General features: G+C 37.7%; 1 protein-coding gene across 2 annotated transcripts in view; it reads right to left on the reverse strand.

The window, feature by feature from the left end:
• PCSK5 (proprotein convertase subtilisin/kexin type 5) overlaps positions 1-23,654 on the reverse strand; it is a 226,290-nt gene that overhangs the window by 39,972 nt on the left and 162,664 nt on the right. The window contains exons 15-21 of one of the 2 annotated variants that reach the window (XM_059491816.1): positions 23,154-23,256; positions 22,409-22,602; positions 20,885-20,969; positions 18,803-18,900; positions 18,223-18,352; positions 17,037-17,152; positions 2,627-2,729 (exon numbers count right to left, since the gene is read on the reverse strand). In XM_059491816.1, the coding sequence (XP_059347799.1) occupies positions 2,627-2,729; positions 17,037-17,152; positions 18,223-18,352; positions 18,803-18,900; positions 20,885-20,969; positions 22,409-22,602; positions 23,154-23,256 (829 nt within the window). Of the gene's footprint in view, positions 1-2,626; positions 2,730-14,720; positions 15,279-17,036; positions 17,153-18,222; positions 18,353-18,802; positions 18,901-20,884; positions 20,970-22,408; positions 22,603-23,153; positions 23,257-23,654 lie in introns of those variants that run through there. The other variant, XM_059491817.1, reaches the window with a different exon arrangement.

Genomic DNA, 23,654 nt, shown 5'->3' on the forward strand with positions numbered 1-23,654 from the left:
CAGGGTCAGGTTCCACAGATTAGACAAATGCTCAGGTCTGTTGTTACATCAACCCTTCATGCCCCACACTGGATGCCAAACAAGGCTGCTGTGGTTTAGCAATGAGATTTCCCAATGGGAAATTGATTTAGCAATGGGATTTAGTGCTCCCACCGAAACACTCCAAGCCACATGCTTCTTCCTCACTCTCCCATCCCTGTCCCCTGAGGTGGGATGGAGAGGAGAACAGGAGGCATGAAAGGTGAAGAACATGGGCTGAGATAAGAACAATTTACTGGAAACAGCAGTGAAAAATGCAAATGAAGACTGGCAGCAAGAATATCAACAGTGGGGTGCACTGCAGTGGGATGATTCCCGTGCCTGCACTCCCTCTGTGTCGTGGAGCCCCTGACAAAAGCTCCGGGCTGTAAAGGGACCCCTTCTCCCTCCCCTGGAAATTAGGTCAGGTAGCATGGAAAAACCTCCAGCCCTAGCCATGCTCCTGTCTACTGCAAAAATTAACTCCATCCTGGCTGGAATCAGGACATACATCTATCCATAAGTATGTAGGAGTCTGGCTGCTAAATTATTTCCTTTTGCTGAATAATTAAATATTTGCTAAAGAATCCTTCTTTATGATGAAAATTTATGGTCCATTTTTCACATTTTCTTAATGTCTAATGTTTTAATCTGCTTGGGAGAAAATAGAAATGCATCAATTCGTGCATCATTCAAAGACTACTGAAAGAACATAAAACAAGTTGGCTAGATTTCAACTGTTTCAAGTGTTGTCCCTCCTAAGAAAATAGGAAAGGAAATGCTGTAATCCTCTACACGTAACTGCTTTCACCACTTTGCTGTCTGAGGCCCTGGGACTCAGTTTCTAGAGAGGTTGAGTGCCATTTAGGCCATTAGTACAGGACTTTGATTGCACCTAGATAGCAAAAGGCTTTCCATTCTATTAAGATAGGGCATGTTTTCTTGGAGTCAGTCAATGGCATTAGAGAATATCTGCAATACATCTCCATAAATTTCATTTGCTATGATCATTTTCAGATTTATTCTGAAAGAAAAGAAGAAATGTGACAGAGGTGCTGGAGGTAGCTGCACTATGCTTATATGGCATGCAAATATTAGTTCAACTACATGTGCTAGCTCTAATGATAGCCATCCTCAAAAGCAGCTCTCACAGTGGTAAACTACATTTTCTTCCTCTTTGTTATGTTTCCCCTAATGGGAAACACCTGGTCAGATCTTGTCACTAACCCTGGCTCAAACTATAAACAGATGGACAAGAAATTTTGCGATAATCAGTTTGTCTGGGTAAAAACCAACAGTTTCTTATTTTTTCTTTCAAAAAATCAAAAATAGCAAGACAAACCCAGGTAGCAGCATTTTCATGTATCAAACAATCTGACAGAAATTTTATTTATTAAAATAAATTGACATCTATCCTGAATTTTCATAAGGAGCTCTTGCCTCTGGCAAGGTTTCTCTGTAATATTATTTCTTTCACAATAGACTGTTCCATTTAATATGACTTTTTCTAGCAGCTTTCATAATGTACAGAAGGGTCTCATAAAACTTTTTGAAACCTTAAATACCAAAATTCAGAATTTTTAGAGAATTTATCATAGTGGTTAGAACAACATCCTTCCGAAAGGTCTCTGAGACCTCATTACTGCAAACACCTCTTTGCTTTGTAAATACCTGCATGTGAGGCTCACAAAATAAGTTGCAACAGGCAATCTAATTTAAATGCCATTGTGAATAGGAGAAATCCACTACACAGTCCAAATTTCTGTCCAGATTTCCTCTGGTCTCATTTTTGATGTCACAGAATTTGATAATGCTTCCTCACTTACAAATTTGTTTGGACTCCATTGCTCCTGGTTTGTCTTTCATTGGCATAGTCATATAATAGATATTTTCAGGGCAAACTGCAGAATTGCTTAGGGATTTTCTTTCCTTGCCTTAGATGATCTGATCCTGTTTTCATACCAGTGGAAACACCAGCTGGCTACAAAACAATCTAATGCAACAGAACCAGAGTTATTTGTGTGAGAACAGAGCTGTGCACAGGACGTGTATAAAACCAGTGGTCTTCTGGAATAGGAGTGACGTGACCTAAACATAAAGCTCTGATTTGTGAAGCCCTGTGGAAAACTTCCTTCTTGTTGTCTTCAATCCTCATGTCAGGTTAGAAGTATTGGCCTAGCCCACAACACCTCAGCTAGGGAATGATTTTTAGGTGCTATGAATGTCTCCCAGAATTAGCCTCAGCATCCCTGCTCATGCCTTGAGCCAGTCCTCATAGCTGTGTAGAGCTACAGATGCCCTAAGTTTTGTCATTAAAATTACCAGTTGTGATTCCAAGAATTATGGTTTAAAAAGGATGAAGATGAAAGAAAGTCTATTTTACATATAGAAAAGAATTTTTTCTTTATCTGTGGGAATGATGCTGCTAAACATTAATTGCTTGTGCAGCCAGCTATTTTGTTCACATAAAAATTTTTTTCTCAAGTCCTGTGGATTTTTTTGCCCTAGACACTTCTTGCTTCCTTATTCTCTGCTAAAAAGAACACAGCCCCTTCTCCAGATGATAATGTGAGATCTTTGTACTGCACTGGTGATGGGAGACAATTACCTTGTGAGTGGGCAGCTGATGCAGTTGTCTGGCTCAGGTCCAATGCATTTCTGACAGGATGTGTCACACAACTGGCATTCTTGGGAATCATCAAGATATTCCCCTGGTAGGAAAAATGGTTTATTTCAGATCAACCTTCTCACAATTAGAAAAAACAAAAAACAAAAGGAAGAGAAGAAAGAACCAATCTTTCCAGGCTGGAAAACATAGTGATGAAGAGGAATTGGATCTATTTTAAATAACTGAAATGAGCACATTTCCCTGTGACATCAGGAAAACAAGTACTGGCTCCCTTGGGGAACCAGGATAATCACACCTGTTTGTTTGTTTGTTTATTCTTTTCCACATGAATTTGAGAAAGAGTGGGTTTTGTTGTTTTTGTTAATTTATTTTGCATCAGTTGAAGTAATGAGACTCTTAAGATTCACTAGTTACATCAAAATTAGTGCTGCTGAGGGGTATTCATTATGTCATGTCTTTTGAGCTCGCTTTCAAGGTTAGAGAGTTTGCTGTCATGGGTGTGGGTATGTTACGTGAGGAGATGGACTTCAGCAAGCTTCCATCACCTGTTGGTGCTTCCCAAAGCTCCAGCTGTAGCATAGCTTGTCTCAGCCCTGGGCTGCTGATGGCAGACTCCCTTCCTAAAGGACATAGGCTTTAATTTTGGCTGGATTGAAACTTGGTGCAAAAGTGCACAATTTTGACTTGAAAAAGATTTTATATTATACGAATTTCTACCTCACAATTGAGATAAAGATGTAAACATTTCCAGATCATGAGTACACGATTACTACCATGCTGCTGAAGTGCAAAGTTTGGCTCTTTACTTACTGAATATTAATTAAAACACTGGTACAAATTGGTAAGCTGCATGCCTACTAACTCTTAGGGCAGAGATTTGGTAAGTAGTATGAATACTTTATCTCTGTGCAGCGTCATGTGGGGACAGTAAATTGATTTATCATGCAGTTTTATAAAGCTCAACATTGGATCTTTTATGTCACTTTGTTTTGGGAAAATTTATTATAACCGAGTGTATATATTTAAGGAATTGGCTGTTCCTTCATTCTTGAGTAATGGAAGAGGCTGGACAAAAAGTCCTATATAATACATAAAACCTGCAGTTTCTATGGATACTTCAATATCAAGCAACTCTTTCCACTTGCATTGCTGCTGGAAAATCCAGATCTGGCAAATACAGTGAACTTTAGGAATCAAAACACAAATATGGAATGACTGGGGTTTGGCTCTCACTTGCAGTCAGTTCCTTACATTTGAAGAGCAAAGGCACCATACAAGCAAACACTTATACCAACTCAAAACAATGTAGGGAGGAAATATTTTCTGAAATACTGCAAATTATGTTTTTTGTCTGTTGTGTTTTGAACAGTTGTGTTTTTACATATTAAACAGCAATAAAAAAATTATAATAGTTGAAACCTCTGGTATGAGATGTGAGCTAGGATAGTACTTACATACCTAAGGGGATGGGAACAGCAAAGTTGTAAAGGCAAACTGACTGCCCTGGGTGAAACCTGGGGTACCCAAAATGTAGGCAGAGATGTAATTGTTTTGTAATGGTTTGTGTGTCTTCTAAAGAGAGGAAAAAAGTAAAAGACAAACCAAAAGCCAGAGATATAACCACATAAACCATGAAGATAATGCTTCTCAGAGGCTGGTCTGGGATCAGTGCTAGCTGGTCTGATGAGATCAGGGAAACAAAAGTCTTTGAATGCAAACACGTTCAGACATTTTTATAGTTCTCCTTATCCAAAGAGCTATTTGTATACATCTATCTCTATATCTCTCTATATATCCATGTTTCTATTTCCATGCATTTCTGTAATCCCTTGCATGCCCATAAAGGCCAAAACTTGAATTGTGTAAACTGACTAGTTCCATGGAACTGGTGCAGCATTTCTGAACTGCAACACTGCCTCTTTTATGAGTAATTATTTTATAGTGGACTAAACCTAAAAACATTAGAAAAGCTGTCAGACAAACAATTCAGTAGGATTCTAAATTTTTCTAGATGTTGCCCAGATAACATTGTTGTATTAATGCATATCTATCATAATACCAAATATTTATAATTCTCACCTTCTAGAAAAAAATGATGTGGCTTTCAGGCCATAGACAGATATGGTTAATGTAAACCTCTCGAGCCTTTTTGATATGTAGCCAGAGGATGTAACATGGAATCCCACATTCTCAAATGTTTTATGGAGTTTTAACATATAATTGTGTCCTGGTCTAGGAATAGTACTCCCCAATTCTCTGACCTCACTGAGATTTACCTAAGCCAGATACCTAAACCACTTGCTTTCCTTCCTTTCCCTGCTCTTTCCCCTCCCCCTTTCCCCTCCAGGGATGGAGTTGAAAGTTAGAGGCACAAAAATGTGAAAATCCCAGGCTGAGATATGAACAATTTACTGGAAGCAGCAATGAGATAATAAAACAGTAACAGCTACGATGTTAATAACTAAAGGTTGAAATTATTACATGGAAAATAAAACAATACTGGACTGCTTTGCCCTCCACCCTTTCTCTTGCCTGTGGAAGGCGATAACAAGTCCCTTTGCTTGCCCCTCAAAAGTGATGTGAGGTGGTATCCAATAATATAAGTGTCTGGCCATGCCCCCTTCCCAGATAGTATGGAAAATTAACTTTGTCCTGCCTGAAACTAAGACAAATTTTATATATATAATATATATATAATATATATTATTCCTATCTATCTATCTATCTATCTATCTATCTATCTATCTATCTATCTATCTATCTGTCTGTCTGTCTGTCTGTCTGTCTGTCTGTCTATCTATCTATCTATCTATCTATCTATCTATCTATTGACACACAGACATATATATTTGGACAATAATACAACCAAGAAAAAAAATGCAGTATCTGAAAAGATTTTCCTTTGCAGGTTTAATGTTTGAAGGTTTTTTTCTATTGGATTTACATCACTGGGAAATCTGTCAGAGTGGCTTTATCACATTATTGTTTCTCTGATGATGTTTTGTGATATGTATTAGAAAACTTTTCTATTTCTGCTTTACTTTATTTTCACTCACAACCTGAATGCTTATCCTATGTGCCTATCCACTGTACCTAAGCTAATAATTCATACACCTCAGCTATGCATTCACATATAGCAGAAGTACTTTAGTTTTTAAAGGGTTTAGTTCTTTCTATGTTATTCCTTTCATTGGAAGTGGTGTAATTCATTTCAGCTGTGCTTGGAATAGTGCCAGGAAGACCAGTTCTGTGGCTCTGAACTGAAGGATTTTAATGAATACAATTACAAGAATGTGCACCAGAAAATACTTACATATTTGGCCATCTGAATTGCAAATCACATCTAGAACTGTAGATCTAACACTCTAACAAAATAAGTTTTGGTGGATATTCAAAGAGTTAACACTGGAATTCAAGAAAGACTTTTAAACTATTCCACAGGGCAGTTCAACCATCTGCCAGAATTCCTTGTGAGCAATTCACCTAGATAAATACAGGCTGCCAAAGCCTCAGTCCTTTTATTATTTTCTGTATTAAAATATGTATCTAACATACTTGATAAATACTCTCAACAATGTGTCTTCATGTAGCTTTCAATTAGGCAATGATCATCAGTTACTTTGGATCATCTGATATTTATCATTCATTATTGTGTTAATTCTGCTACCTTGTTACCTTGTTTAAAAACATTTACCACGGTGTTTGGAATAAAAAGGAATTTGAGATATTGTGGAAATAATGATATGTTAACAGACTTGATTTCTCATAATAGGAAGATTTTAATGTATAATTTTTGTGTCCATAGTTAGAAATGTTTAACTCTGTATTTGGGCTACATCAGGTTTCAGGTTGTGCCTTTAACTGCATACAAAATCCCTACACTTAATGCTCGGTTCCTATCAGTTCATATGATGCATTTTAAAGTGAGGTAAGAACTATTCCTCCCATTAAGGAGGTAGAAACCTGAGTTGCAATAATATAATCAAATTATTTTGCAATAGCAAACTAGAGCCTGTCTTTCCTGGGTCCCAGTCTGGAGAACTGGTCATAGTTGCCAAGGCGTTCTATGTTTTTCCATAAACAGCATCACGTGTACCTTTAGCTTGTCACTTTTTCTCTCTTGCTTTCCAACACCTGTGGCAGCACATGGTGTTTCAGGAGATCAATCAGATCAGGGTGTGAATGTCCTTGTCACTTATGCAGGGAGGTTTCATGTGCTGGCTGCCATAAGTCCTTTTCTCTTGTAGTCCCTCTGTGAGACTTAGTCACTGCAAGTCGTTTGTTACTTCTCCACTTTGTTTGATCAAAACTTTATCTAGTTTTAAAATGTTCTTTATTGTCTATAGCATTGCAGCAAGGGCTTTTCCTTAAAATCAATGGAAAAAATGACCTTATTTCCTCCATTTTACTTGTTTACTTTCATGAAAATCTGGATATAGATTTCATACTGGGGTTCTTTGTATGTTATCTTATGGGTTATAAAGGTTTGACGAAGCAGATAAAAACTGCTCAGAATTGCTTTTCATCCATCAGCTGTGAGAACTGAAATAAGTTGGTCTTACAGAGCTCTCTGCTTTTTCTCATGTTTGGCTGTGATACATTTTATTTTGTCTGGCTTGCTCCTTGAATTTTTTGAAGAAACATTTACTCATAAAGCATAAGTAGATAACTAAAACTAACTTGCATATAAAAATACATGTAAATTCACTCTAAAGAGTCTTTTTAAAGTTACTCCTTTGCTTAGCCCAAGCTCTCAGTGTTTGAGAGATTATAGCTCCCAGAAAGAAATCTTGCCATAATGTCCATGATGTAACATTTTCAAAATGAAGACATTTCCTTTGCCCTCAGATTTGGCAGTTGTACAAAATTTGCATCTGGTTTCCAATTATTTGTCTAGCTTCAGTTTTCAGTCTCCTGCTAATTACACAATGTCCAAATTTCTGTCTCTCTATTCAGATGTGCAGAAGGGACAAAACTTTTGGGTATTATGATTTGAGGTGATGAGAAGGATTCAGCATTGGAAGTCTTCTTTTCAGAAGTGCTCTAGGCAGTGACAAATGAGAAGGCTGAAAATAGGATATTGATTCCTAAGTCACTAAATCTCCCTCTTGTGCCAAGGGGTAAAGCAGAACCTTGAAAAGGATTGAACATCTCTTCCCTGAATGGCTGTGTGCTGAGTGTGATATAATGATTTTAGGATGAAAGGCTCCTTTGTTGCAGGATTAGGTGAGATCACACAGAGAGACTCAGGTTAGCTGTAATCATGATGGTCAGGAGTGAAGAAATTGCCTTTATCAGATCTGCTGTCTTACACAGCCCTCTATGCTATTCCCTGCAGAATAAAACCATTCACATTAGCCAAAGCTGCCTTATTTATTTCTGACACAAAGGGATTTTCCCTTCCCTTTGCAATGTGTACTTCTCACCCCCATTTCTATGTGGTATTAATACAATTGTTGTTAGAAACCCATTGAAGAGCCAGAGCCCTCAGCAGTACTCAGTGGGCATAAAAAAGACCCCAGAAAGGCTTTTTTTTTTAAAGAAATCACCTTTAACCTTTGAATCTCCATTTCGACTAAATTTTTAGGTATTTTAAGAATTTGTTTTAAAACCGCATTTGTTCTAATTATGTGGCTGCCTGGAAGCATAAGCTGGCTAGGTTCATGGTTTCTCCTCGTGCCTGTGTAAACACCTATGTCAGAGCCTGGCAATGGGTTCTGCTGCTCACCTATAGCCTGAAACCTGACAGTCCCAAAAGAAAGGGGGAAGGGAAATGAAACAATCTCTGTGGATCTATATCAATAAAGCTTTGGTTTGTACCGTTATCACTTGTTGAAGGAGGGAGAAATACTAAAGCACTCTCAAAAGTTTAGATTCACAATGGGAAAAATATGCTCAGTCTGTCCATTTCTTGAGCTTCCCAGCTGGAAATTTTCCTGTTTTATGTTTTCAATCTTCCCATTCTTCATAATAATCAGTAGCTGACTATCTTCTAAAGAGGAGTGGAACAGAAACACCTGAACCTAACTGAAAACTACTGCACAGTGCTGATCATACTGCTTTGGAAAGCTAGGTAGTTGCACGTGAAATACAAAACCCAAATGTAGTATGCTTTGAGTAAAGCTGACATTATTTGCACATGGAGTACATTAAAGATAGAGTCTCTCAGTGCTGGAGGAAAACACAAATCAGAGGCAACCAAAGTAACAACAGTGTGTCTCTCTCCTCTGTTATAAAGCAAGGAGTATATACTTTGTGTACAGGGAGCCTTCTCTGACCACTGCAGGATTTCTGTAGTCTGATTTGAATAGACACAAACCTGAAGTGAGAAGAGCTGGATGTTTTGGTGCAGTATTTCAGTGGTGTCATCCATCTTAAGCTAAGAAACTCCTGCACAGGCTGTTATTACTGGACATCCTAACTTAATGAGGAAATGAGCAGAGATCTGTTGATAATTGGGCAGATTTGAGCAGGACAACTATTGTCCCAAGATGTAACAACTAGTACAATAGATGCATACTATTAATCAAATGCAATTTCTGTTTAATTTGCAGAGATGAAGACTAATATTAAAGCCTGAAAGAAACCTTCCATAAAGATTCAAGTACGTCCTTGGAAGTAAGGAGCAGATCAAATTAAATCTTTTAATTAGGATATAAAAGTGTAAACTATTCTCTTCTGTAGGTGTTCGGCCTCCTCAATACACTTACACTGGTGATCTTCCCCTGCTTGAAATCTTCCCTGGTTCCTGGTCTCTGCTATAAGCACCTCTGGATATTTTTTAGTTATTACAGATTACATTCCCTTTAACAATCACATATTCCATGTTGATGACACAGCTCTTCTAATTCAGATACACCTGCAAAGAGAGTTTGTGGCACTGTTCAGCAGCAGGAACTAATTTCAAATCCTCCGTTCAGCCTTGAAAGTGTTCAGAGAGGCTCTGTTAAAAGGCAGACACAGCAAGACCAACATTTACACAACTTCATTTTCGTATGGCCTTGCTCTTGTAGTATGAAAAGGGGCTACTTTTTATTTGGGAATGAATATTTGAGTTATTTTTGTATTTTTATCCAGTGGCATTGCACAGAATGGTCCATTAGCAAAGTCATAAGCACAACCACTGACAGCAACCTGATCCATGGGGACAGAGCTAGACTTTCCTTCCAACCCACATCTCAAAGAATATCTGTAGGCATCAGAAGGAGGGCATTGGGCAGGCCAAGGACAATTGTAAATGCCAAAGTTATGCTGTATTATCTGAATTATATTTAAATCACATTATCAGTGTTACTGTTGAATTTGCATGATAGAGCCATCAATTCTCCTTGGGTAAATAAGTACTCACTGCTCATCAGTGTTCTGGCTTCTCACTGCCAGATTGATTGGAAAATGGGTCCTTAATCACCTCATTGCTCTCTACTGCATTTTCTGATGGTTGAGTGTTTTTTGGCTTTGAAAAGTTTTGCTGGTTTCCCAGAAGACCTTCAACAAATCCATCCCATTAACACTCAGAAAAACCAATAGATGATTGTATGAGGGTCATTCTTCTAAGCTTCCCTGGTCATCTTTGGCAGCAAATATATGACCTGCTCATGAATTTGCTGCCAAAACCCAACAAAGTCCAGCCTTTGGTGCAGCACAAAAAGCCTGCACTTGTTGCTTACTCCAATTATTTTTAAAAAATACTCAGAGCTTCCTTCCCATAATATGTTTTCCTTTGACTACAACTCCTATTGCAGAAGTAACAATTGTCTCTGTTCTTATGCACAAACACTTCTTTTCAATCCAGAAAGGAAGTTATTCAGTATAATTTCAATTTGCAGTTTGTTCTTAGGGACACTACACTCACAACTCCATAATTCTTGCTAAAGGGGAGGATTTAAGCCTCAACAGATCATCATGACAGGTGGTAGTAAATAATAAGATAATAATATATTTCAATAAAACCCTGAAATCTCACAAATTAGTTTAAGTAAGGCATGTAATTAAAATTACATTAAACAGAAATGGTTTTTTTTTCTCTAGTAAAGAAAATGCTCAGCAAAAATATATTTTCAACCCCCTTTTTTTTTTACTTATTGAATTCCCTATTCTGGAAAAGGTCATGCAAGTTGTTGTGCATCAGTTTCCTTTTGATGAAAACTTGACTAGGGTTTTTATTTGTATGCTGTAAAACTTTTTTAATGCTTGCTTAAAATATCTTGCACAAAAATCTAATGGCAAAATTTTCTTGGTTCATTCTGTACCATTGACAGTACAATGGCATATCTTATATAAGGCATGGTAATGAATCATAGACAAGTTATTGTTCAGCAAGTTGCACTGCAAATTAAAAGCTTTGACTCATACAAGCAATCTCTTACATGTCTTTACAGGAATCTTGAATTTATAATAGGCCTTCTTACAACCATTCAGTTCATTGAATATATTCATTAAAAAGTAACAGATGGCTATGAAGAGAATTAACTTGGTCATCAACAGCTGTAACTTGCATTTAGTGAGGGGTGAAATTGCTGTAGGTATCTCTAGTGCTTCTGCACATAGGTTGGCTCACACCTCTGTCAAACCTCTTGGGATCAGCAGTGTGCCACAAGCAGCAGCCTATTACATAAAAGGTTCAGTGGCAAGGAATTGGGCATGGCATTGGAAAGCTGCAGTCACAGCAGAGACTGAGGTAGCCTGTAAGGTCTAACAGGGAAATCTTTACTAGAAAACAGCGTGCTTCACAGAGGGAAAGTTTGCAAAGCCTCCCCAGGACGAGGCAGGGAGTGCCAATGGATACAGGTGCGGGTGGGCAGGCAGGGGCTAAGCCAAACATCCCAGGAGCTGCTGGTCAGAAGCACAAGATTGCCATTGACCTCTTCTGGCATCTGATCCTACAGTACTGGTGTGTGGCTGAGGTGAAGAGCTGCAGCTGAAAAGGGAGTAAGGCTGGAAATCCATTGCAGAAAAGGAAACATAACATGACACTCTCACATAACAGGCTTCTGCAGGATGTTCTGAAGGTCTGGGGCATGGTAAACTTTTTAAGCATGTATGACTACTTTTTTTTGTTGCTTTTTGACCATAGTTGTCTTTATTTAAAAACTTTGGAACTTTTAGTGAAGAAAAGGTCTACAAGTGTGTCCAATTTGCATTTAAATCAAGGTTTCTCCTAGACTAGTATATCCCTGAACTGGGAAATACCATGTTCTAACTATAGTGGCATCTTCAATTTGTCATTTCTTTCTGACTTGTGATATAAATAAAATGAAATTGATGAGCAGATTTAAAATGATGCCATACACAGTCTTCCCTGACATAGGGAAAATTATTATTTTGTTCATACTCAGTATCTTCTGGTTTTTTTGAAATAGTCTGTATCCTTTCTGCACACCATCAAGTGTGATATACCGATCACACCAAACTACTCAACATTGAATCGGATAAGGAGGAGCAATCACCTAAGAAAACTCTGCAGCTGGGAACAAGCTAAGTTTCAATAGCAATCCTGCTGCTGCAGTGATCCTCTAGTGCAAGTACTAGATAGAGGCTGCTTACAAATTTTGCATGTCTCTGACAACAGCTATTAAGGCAAAACAAAGAAGGATCGCCAAAGAGTCTGAGCTGACACCAGAAAATTCCAGTTTTCAGCCTAAACCACAGATTTATCCTTACTTGTCTGCCCATTTGGAAGATGAAGGTGAGGTGGGAGCAGAAACAAGCAGTTCTTCATACAACACTTTATTAAGGTAGGCAACCTTTTCTCCAGGTGTGGTCTCACTAAACTACTGCTAAGAATGCGCCATCCCACATATGCATGCTTCTGGGGACTCACAGGGAAACTGTGGGAATGATGACTAACTCCTTGTTTTGAAACCAGGTCAAAACAGGTCAGTGACAATGAGATGCCTAAGGCCAAAAAGTGGTGGGGTTTTTTTCCAGGAAATTCCTTACATGGCCTCAAATGTGCTTAACATGCCATGTGAACATATGGACAAACTGCCCTTTTGCTCTGCACTCAGGCTGTGGGACTAAGTGGTGAATGGACAGGGGCATCAGCTGGTGCCAGTGAAGGAGCTCACCCTGCAGGGCTGGCACAGGAGGTGCTGTTGAAGGGACACTCTGGCTGTGCCCTGAGTGGCACTGCAGGCGAGCACGAGAACAGACATTGACACCGCGCTGTGCAAGAGGCCTCTCTGCATGACTGCAGAGATGAGACCTTCCTTCTCAACTGCCTGAGACATTAGGTAGTTGCAAATTCTGATTTTAATCCTGAACACACAACAGATTAGACCCATCACAAACATATGGCTCTAGTGTTACTACACAAAAAGTGATTTCCACTTAAACCAGGTATTTCTGAAATCACAAATTCGATCACTTAAACTAAAAGAAGTCTGTAACTAAATCCCCAGATATCTAAGTGCTCTATACCACAGAGCTACCTACATCCTTCAACAAAGATGTTTAATATATGGAGCAACATGTTTTTTCAGACCAAAAGAACAGGAATTTAGGTTAATTTAATAGAAAAAATAAAATATGGAATAACATTGATTTTGGCCAGTATCAATTACAACAGAACTACCCTATTTTACAAATAACAACTGAACATTTTACACATGTACAGTATTTTTTCAGTAAAAATGGATTTTGTTATAACAATGTCAGTTTTTTTTAAAAGAAAACAAAGTTATTAATTTCTTCTCTATAATAGTGTTAGAGACATTTGTAAGTATCCAAACAGATTCTTTACAATCCATTACATAATTAAATCTCAATAGTGAATATATATTTATATATAACATATATAATATTAACTTAAACTTTGAAAGCATTATGTTCTATTTAAACACGCTATACTGAGAAATGAGGCAGTAACAGACTAGTAGTTAAACTAGCACAAATTTGAATGTTTATCAGGAAATTTGTAATGGGCACCAAAGGAGCTTAACTGCACTCTCTCATACTGAACCATACTGAAATAGTTTATTTGCTCTCTGCTAAGAGGACATTACCTCTAAAGGTTTGAATTAGTTTGTAAAACATCCACAGTCATTTTTGATCCCCTTTATTTTCCAGGATTTACATGCTTAAACAGCTGAAATCCATTTTCTGTTTGTGTGTTCTGGAAAACTAACTGAGAAAGACACTTTGCATGTTTTAAGTATTATCCCCAGTAAACAGTATCTTTGAAGTTCAATTTGCTGTTTTATGTGAAACGACTGTCTTTTGAACAGTATGCTGAGTGAAGCTGAAGAAGACAAATTAAACAGAAATTTGTACTGGCAGCCATGTGCCTGGGTAGAAAAAGAGTGAGGCTGGGGCCACTTCTCTTATCACTCAGGACCATTTTACAGCGAGGTAACTCCATTGGCCTTAGCAGGACTACTCCTGCTGAAATTTCTACTGTGAGCAGTTAAAGGCAGATTCAGTCCCATCATGGCACCAAGAGAACCACTGATTTATTGCCCTATATGCAATTTTTTCCTGGAGGTGTATTTGGCACAATTATAAATCCAGTCCTGTAAACACATCCTGTTGTATATAGTCACACTGGCATTTACATATGGGCACTATGAAACAGTTCCACATATCTGTATGATAATATCCCCTTTTTAAATGAACAATACAAGACAACAATAATTTATGAATACTTCTTACATGTTAGCAATGTTTTCTGACTGCTGAGCATATACATTACTCTCACTTATGCAAATCAAGAGAAGTAGTATATTCTAAATTTGTCCACTACAGGAACAATGGGTTTCTTATGTTTATTTGAAATAGCTTTGACAATTTAAAAAAATAAAATAAAAATCCTAGCATATCTGTTAATAAGCCACCTGTCTAAAAATGAAATCTATATGACCAAAACCACATTTTGGGCAAACATATATACATACCGCATGTGATACAAAAAAAAGCATACAGCAGAGGAAGTAGGAAAGGTGTGCAGAAATGTTCACTTTCCATTTTTTAAAATAGTGTTAGAAAAGGGGTAGAACTTAGTCCTGCACTAATGATGTTTCTGATCCCCTCAGGAACTCAAGTTCCCCCTGTCAATACATACAGCACAAAAAAAGACTAATGCAAATTTTTTTGTATTGTTTAGTTTTAATCCATGTAAACTTGTGTTGTATTCTTGAAACACTATTTAAACATCTTGAAGTGGAAAGAAGCAGGAAAGATGGGAAGAAAAAGAGCCTTCAAAAAACAGGAATAATCCTAACGTTGACAGGAAATCAAATCAAGAGTTAAATGTTAATTTTGGCATCAAATGCTTTGGTCACACAATACTGACTCTGTGATCCTGGATGCTCAGCTCTAGACACCCAGTTATGAAAGGTAGGCGTGTTGTAGTTTTTCCATTTAAGTTCCAACAAACAGTTCGCCATCTCCCCAGACAAAGAGGGGGGAGAGGGAGAAAGGTGGCTTGCTTTCTTTTTCTTTCTTTTTTTTTTCCTTTTTCAGTAATATGAATTAATCTGTAAGTCAACAGGAGGAGGAGGATGCTGGGAGGTGTCAGTTCACCCCTTTTGTTTACATGTTCTGCAGCACAATTGCTGAAGCACTTTCCTCTGGCAGAGATTGTTCTTTTTCACCAGCATACAGAATCCTCCCTCGGCCCAGGACTCTTCCGTGGCTTCCAGAGGGTAGCAGCAAGAGAAGGAGGGGAGGTTGAAGGTTTGGAGAGCACGGCGTGTACAATGGAGGAAGGTTTAATTGGTCAGACATGCAGATTTGGTTGAAGAGACCATTCAGGAGCAGGAAGTAGGAAATTTGGTCCATCAAAAGGAATTTCAGTCAACAGCATTTTTTTTTTTTTTTTCAGGAAGAGATATTGTGTGGTCCAACAGGGAATGATTGGTATCCATTTATGAAAAGGAAAAAAAGATTAGAAAGAGAATAATTAGAATACAGTGATGTTTACAGCAAAGGATTTTGTTCTCAATCTTTATGAATTAAAAGAATAAAACAATAAAACCACAGAAAAAGAGTAAAAAATTCTCAACAGAAATGCAAATCCTATAGAGTGAGTTCATTGTAAGGCATTGAAATCTCTGCTTTTGCAAATTAGCAGAAAAAAAACCCCCACACCCTCCTGGACTTTCCTTGTTGCCCATGATTGCTGAGAACATGTGCTGTGTGGTGTGATCCTGCATGGTGCACTGCAAGTGCCTGAAGGCCTGCACATCCATGTGCTGCCCTTCCATGAGAGCTGCATTTGGAAGAATGGTGGTGACAGTACTGAGATGGGGTGTCCTCACCTGTGGGAACTACAGGGGTGTGATTGAGGCTGCATGTGTACAAATGAAGATGGATTTATGCAGCTGTACAAAGACAAAACTGGTATCTCAAATGTTTGCATTGCAGAAATCAATTGCAATACCATATTACGATTACACTTCTGAATTTGTCTATGTATATCTGTCCTCTTCTGGACTTGCTTAAGACAATAACTCTTCCAATGTCCAGACATGAAAAGGGCTCATGACTAGTTCACCAATATCTGCAATGTAACTTTACAATGAACAGGATAATTTTCAATGTTTGGGAGCCTATATTCCAACAGGAAGTGCAAAGGTCCACAGGAATAAGACTCATGCCTGTGCTCTTTCTTTTTTCTTTTTACAGTCTTCTTTAACTCTTAGTAAATCCAGTGGAAATAAGCTGGACCCAAGAGTCACTGTTAGGTTTTACTATACCCGATGTCAGGTGTCTTCCCAGACTTTGTTCTGATATGATTTTCCTGTTGGATTGGTCTTGTTAGGCTCTATTTACAAGTAATTCACACGGTAACATGTTTAGGGAAGTACAATGTTATCTAAATGTTTCTGTAATTGTGACATTTAAAAGGAATTATTATTAGTGAATAATTAAGACAATCATATGCAGTAAGGAGGCTATCTTGGTTGTTACAGAGAATTTGAAGGAAGTTCAAATCTCCACCCTAAATTGTATGTTCCCTGTTTCAGAATCCCTTTTTTCTCACTACCCTTTCATACAAGTCAAGCAATCCTGCGGGTGCTTTAAATTGTTTTTACTTACCAGCATTTTCAGAGTTTAAAGTGCCGAGATAGATAAATGTAATTCTATTAATAGTACTCTAGGGTTCCTCATATAAAAATCTGTTGAAAGCAAAAGCTTTTGAACAAATGCTAAGGAAGGAAAAGTAGGTTGTTGGCAAGGGGAAATATTATTTTAGGAAAATTCAGGTAAAATGGGTGTGACTAATCTTGCTAGCACATGCAAATGTAAATTTCTCCTTTTCACACACCTGAAAATTTTAAAAAGTAATGTACACCATACTTAAGAAGAAAAGCAGGCCAAACGAACTCCGTACATGTAAAAAAAGAAGCTGGCAGTGATAAAATGGATCTTTTCAGAGACTTGCACTCACCATCCTTGCATACTGTTCCAATGACACAGACACCAGTGTCTAGGTTATAGCCACTTGGACAGCTTGTACAGTTTCTGTCTCCTTGGCCACTGCAATCCAAACAGCTGGCATCACATCTGAAAGACAATGGCAGGAGTTGGCCTTCTGGCCTCACCAAATACAACACTTGCTAGGACACCTCTTCTGTATTGCAAAGCACTTGTTTGCTCTTTCTAGAGGTACAAGGTACTATAACGTTACTACTACTAATTTTGATTATAAATAATGGACTACCCCTGCAACTCAGTCCTGTTTCTTTCCATCAACAAATTTCTATTCCAGAGTTTTTACTAGGCAGCTGTATTGTTCTAGTGTGTTGCAACAATGCATAAATAATCAGCAAAAGTATCAAGCTGATGGTGCAAACATGTGCATGTTAAAGGCATGAACTAAGGCCACAGGACAGAAATGACTGACATGGTGCCCAGTCCCTTCACCACCCATCTAGCTCCATTGTCTTTTCATTATATATTGATTGCCTTTTTTTGTAGAACACACTGAAACACACAGGGATTCCCTTTCTGCCCTGAGCTTAGATCTGAGTCAACAATAAATTATTCCAAAGGGCAACAAATGATATTTGTTTAACAAAGTATGGAATAGAGAAAATGTTCCTTCCTTGCACAGCACAACTTTGCCCACAATTTATCTAGTCATTTGTGCACTTGAGTCAGGTAAGCTACTCTGGACAGTAGTTTGGAATCCACCTGCACTATGTTTGTGAATATGCAGCAGAAGAACTGAAATGGTCTTTATAAATAGGAACTAACTTGCAATGAAAAAACCTGTAGTTTGATTGTTTTTGTTTGCTATTAAAAAATGCAGATCCTCTGTCAGATTTGTAAATTTTATGCTTCTATGCAAATCTACTTACAGGCTCACTAAGGCTCACTTTAAAGTGAAGGTCACACACACATATACCAGAAAAAATACTTTTATAGGACCTGTATGAATAAAAATCATAAAATAACAATAATGGTAATAATAATAACAACAAAACCAAAATATTTTTCTTATTTACTTAGCATTAAGTATTTTTTTAAGTTTTGATGTCAACAGTGTTTTATCTTTAATAAGTGTGGTCATTTCCAACACAGTAATAGCTAATATACTGCCAAATATCAGATATATCACCCACTGATCATACCTTTTGCAGCTTTTGTATCCACTTTCAGCAGAGTGATCAAGGTAATAACCACTGCTACAGGACAGCACACATCTTCCATCTTCCATAAAGTAACCCTGTGTGCAGTTTATACAGGCATCTACTCCAGCACCTTAGTCAGAAGAGAAATGTTTAGAAGGCAGGTACATTGTTAAAATAAATAATTACATCATTTCAGTGTATCTTTTTCTGAAATACATGGCTGCAGTTCTAAAGCTCCCACAAAATCTACCAGTCATTATTCCATCCCTGGAAGAAAATGGAAGGCATTACTGGAAATCATAGTAAGTTCTACTAAAATTTAAAAAAGAAAAAAAAAGAAAAAGAAAAAAAAAAAGAAAAAAGAAAGAGGAATTTATGAACTCTTTCAATTAAAAACCTAGATTTCTATGCTAGCTGAAAGAAGTTTGCCATATTTGAAATGTAATTAAAAGCTACTAACAGAATGAAGGATTCACATGTAAACAATGATGCTATACTGTAAGTGTGGTATATAGTGGAATAAAATCAGAGGTAAAATCATAAGGAATGAAAATTATGCAGACAAATGTCAGTGGGGTACCTGCACATGTTGCACAGGAACGGTGGCATGGCTCACATTCTCTGCCATTATGGTATTTTCCTTCTTCACAGCGGATAGCGCATCTGGTGCCATGCAAACTATCATAAAAAAGGAAAAAAAGGACAGAGCAGATAATGGCAACAGAGGACAAGAAGATCGTGCACAAGCCAATAATTTTCTTTTAATTAAAGAATAACCCATATATTACGTTTCATCAGCTTCCTTCAATGGTCATATTTCATAAATTTAGAGACACCAATCACTTAAAGAGCGAATGCAAAGCAGTTTTCCCCATGGTGGAGTAAAGAAGCTGTTTACAAACTCTTTATAAATACTACCAAGTAATATGGGACAGAAGAAAAATTAACAATGACAAGCAGCACTAAAAATTTAGGCATGTAAAATGCAATTATCGAGGAATTTGGCACAGGGTCAGCATTAAAAAAATGCTAAGGGACTTGTTAACTAAATGCTGTGTGGCTTGTGAGATTTGTTGAGATTACAGATGGAGGTATTCTGCCTGCAGGCACTTTTGAGAGAGAACAAAATATGAGTAACAAGTCACATTTTTATGTATTTCTTGAAGTAGTTGTTTATTGCTTTCATGATATATGGTGCCTATAGCAGTTTGCTGGGGTTTGGGGGTTTTTTGTTTGTTTGAAATTAATTTTTTTAAACTAGGATATCTCTGCCATGTTTACCATCTTCTGCAGAATCTCAGGATTCATCCAATTTAACACTTTCTCCAAAAATGTTCATCAGCTCTGGGGTTTCCCACTCTGAGTGCTAACCATGTTTTTACAGATTGGATCCAGCAAGAGCCAGGTAAGTTCAGCACCAGTGACAATTTTCAAGAGTGTATTCAGTCCCAGTTTAGAAAATAAACTAGGAATAGAACAAAACTTCATAACCTCTGCTTTTCTCTTGTCTTTCCTCAGTGAAAAACCTCAAAGACCTTTACAATAAACATAGCATTATCATGTTTTTACAGATGAGAAAATAATTTGCCCAGGTTTATTTAATGGGCCAGTAACGGAGTAGATCTGGAATTCAGGTCTCTCAAGACCCACTCAAGGAAGGCCCTGCTCATTGATGCTTCTGCCAAGAAAATGCAGAAAGTATGGAACAACTATGGAATGTGAAATATATGTCCTGAAAGGCTCCATTAATCTGAAATAAACACACATTTTTTAAAAACTGTTACCAAAAATGACTATTTGCTAAAATTGCCCAAAAAACAAGGTTAGGTTGAACAAATGAAACAATGAAGGTTAGGTTTTAAATTTTTTAGCAATTCCATTTCAATAAAGGAATTCAGCTATTGATGTTCTAGAAGCAAAAGCTTTTACTAAAAGATGAAAAACCACTTTAATGCAATAGGAATCCTCAGTGTTGAAACATTAACACAATACTTGTATTCAAAAGAATACCTACAGATACTGAATACTGACTTCATATTTTTGTGGCACTAAGCCAGCATACAATCTGTCATAAATATTATATGATTTTTGGCCTTTGCTACTTGGACCAGAATGTCATTCTTTACAAAGAAGCTTGAAATGTGTGCTGCTGCTTTGTATGTTTATCTATAATTTTAAAGAATAATTAAGTTCTCCTCTGAAGGAAAAAAATCTCACCTGCTGTTTAAAATACATGATCACTGTACTGTAATAGAATTGAGCCTCAGTGCTTGAGTTAAGTGAATGGCTGGATATGTGAAGAAATACAATAAAGATAAGAAAATAATTTCTAACTACCAAATTAATAAATCAGAAAGATTAATACAATTCATTAGCTCTACTTCTGAAATAATCCTTCACTGACATAATGTAGGTCAAAAATTGAAGAAGCCAGCTTTCCACATGACTGTGGCTTTTATGTTACCTGATATGAAAAGCCTTCTAAAAATCTGTTGTCAGCCAAATAGGCACACAGGATCACAATTACAGACTAAGCAGCATTGGAACAGACGAAATGAGGGCCATGCAAGGTTAAACAGCTATCTGATGTTCTTCATTGTGCATCTCCAGAGTTGTCTACCTCGTCAAATACTATGTTTAGAGGCATACATAATTTCCTTACCTTAGTCCATGCTTGCACTCTGTGCAGATTTGGAATTCAACACAGGTCTTGCAGTTTTCACTACATTTACGACAAACAATCTTATCTACAAGAGAAAAAAAGAAAACAACCCAGAAAACCTTGGTCAGTTTTGTTTGATAAAATTGTATGAATATATTATTACATGACTTACTACTTTCTAGTTTGACATCAACATCAAACTAGACTAAACCAGCAAAATGCTGCCTATCATTACCTTTTTCCATCAAATATCAAATGATTTACAATATTTCCATAAATCTGAAGTTATAGTTGCACCCCAGGAAAAAAATATGTTTTGAGGCCATTAAAAATTTTTCATAAACACTTAAAATTTACATTCACTATTTATAACATGGACTTAAGTCCCCTTCCCATATAGTAGAATATGTACTAATAATTGCCATATGTTCTGGAGACTGTCCTGCAATCTTACACCTTCCATGCCAGCAGTCTGTCCTGTCTTCCTGATTTGGTGCTAAAGACACACCTGCATAAACAGATCTGATCTTAACAAAGTAAATATATAAATTACTTAACAACTGGTTTTTTATCTCTGGAGATCCCTTCTTTAAAAAAACCCTTCTCTCTCTTCAGCCCTGCTGTCTTTTGACATGCAGTGAGTGACACAGACCATTTTAAGAAGAAAATCTCAATTTCCCCATTTAATCCTAAATTTTCATCTATCCGTCTTAATTTGGACGGGAAAGAGTTCTCTTTACTGTAGTTTTCACACAGTGAAAATGCTGGAATTAGGGTAGGACCTGTTTTTCTAATTCTCAAAAAAATGCACACAGCTTCATGCTGGAGAAAGCAGAATGTTAGGTACCTAGATGAACAAAGCTCCTGAGAACATATTTATCTCCTAAGGGGAGTCTAAAGATAACAGATGTCACTGTAGTTTTAAGCCCATTTGAATACATGTATTTTTGTTGGCCAAAGCTGGAAATTAAACACGGACCGTGTACTTGCCAATCACAGGAGGAAGCTGAAGGCAGATACCTGTCACGGCTGAGGATTGCTGCTCTTGGGCAGTGACATCACTGGAGGTGCTTAGGTCTGTCTGAAACATTATTTGCAACCATGTTACATCTGAACAGCCTGGTTTGGCAGAGCTCTGGTTCACTGGCCTTGGCCAGTGTCTCAGCTCTCACTTCTGGGGCCATACAATCTGGCTGAATGGGGAATCACGTCAGAATGGGTGCTGTCTGTCCCTTCCCCAAGTATGACAACGTTTGCTGTCCTTCAGCTGACTTGCTCTTGAACTGCCCTGGTTCTGCTACTGTTACTCCCAGGTACCCCCAGCTGAAAAGACATCCTGCAATAAGCATGGTTTTTAAAATAAAGGAAGATTATTCAGGATATTCTTGATCATGCTTGGCAACAATTTAATAAAAGGAAAAGGATAAGAGATCAACATACACTTTTCCTGCTCATAAGCATTCCAGCAACCTCCCCAGATGAAATTCTGTAGCCCACAATACAAAACCAACAAGAAATACTAACTCTTGTCCAGGTAAAACCCGTCAGGGCAGTTGGTAATACAGCTATTGGTTACTTCATTCAGGTAGTAGCCAGATTTACAGGTCATGCACTGGTCACTATGGCCTCCAACACAGGTTTCACAATTGGGTGAGCATTTTTTACATCGTTTCTTGTCTGCATTGTAGTGACCAGGTGGGCAGGTCGAAACACAGATCCTGCAGACAGCAGGGAAGAGAAGGCAGAATTGTTAATGAAATAGCCTGCCACCACATTCCTGGACCATGACTGCAAAGCAGAAGTATTTCTCAGCATTGTTGCTTTTCTAATGATCATGTACTTACTAAGATATAAGCCTTCAAAGCACTGTATCAAGCTGATCTCTTGCATTTATGTCCCTACACATGCTATCTCACCAGCATATGTCAGACAGTCTACAGTATAATTTCAACCATCTACATTTCTTCCTATCTTATTCATGAAATCACTACATCAGCTGTAGTAGCTATGAGAATCTATGAACACATATATATACAGAGAAAGCTTCTTAGGGAGAAAAAAAAAAGAGGTGGGGATTTAATCAGAGAAGGGTTTTCCAAAGCTGTTTTTTAAATACTGGTTAGCTAGGATTTGGGTTTTTTTAAACTCCAAAGAAAATTTTTCAAAATCAGGGGAAAATTAATTATCCATGACTGTAAAGAAGAGAAGAGGAAAGAAACTTAAGAGACATAAATAAGAAATCAATGAAGTTTTTTTCTCTTGCTCTTACCTTGTGTTGTTTTTAGATTTGTAGTAATAGTGCAGACAGTCAGTACAATGATCTGGTCCTGGCCCATCACACCCTACTTTACTGCATTCTGCATTACAGGGACCTGTAATAAAAACAGAGTACAGAGGGACAAAGGGGTTAAAACTTCTCATTTAAGGGACATCTTAAAACACATGATTTCATTGCAGAATGCAATTACTCTGTTTCCCTCTGTTGAGGACTACACCTAGCACAGGTAGCTTGGTTTGCTACTTGCACTGCGAGCTCAAGATTGAGCTCTGGATGGCAGAAGCTCCAAGCAAGAGGCTGCACAGACCCTATGCATAAAAAACGACATACCATTCAGGTGACCAGACATGTAGAGACACAGCAGGAGCCAGAAACTGTGAGACTTTCATGTTTCTAAGGGTACAAAAGCCCACGGTTTCCCTTGCTCAGGGTCTCTCCTTAGAGGCACTCAGCTCAAGCTGTTATTGTGTTATTTAGTTATTGCACCAAGAT

This window comes from Ammospiza nelsoni, chromosome Z, assembly GCF_027579445.1.
Source record: "Ammospiza nelsoni isolate bAmmNel1 chromosome Z, bAmmNel1.pri, whole genome shotgun sequence".
NCBI classification, from domain to species: domain Eukaryota; kingdom Metazoa; phylum Chordata; class Aves; order Passeriformes; family Passerellidae; genus Ammospiza; species Ammospiza nelsoni.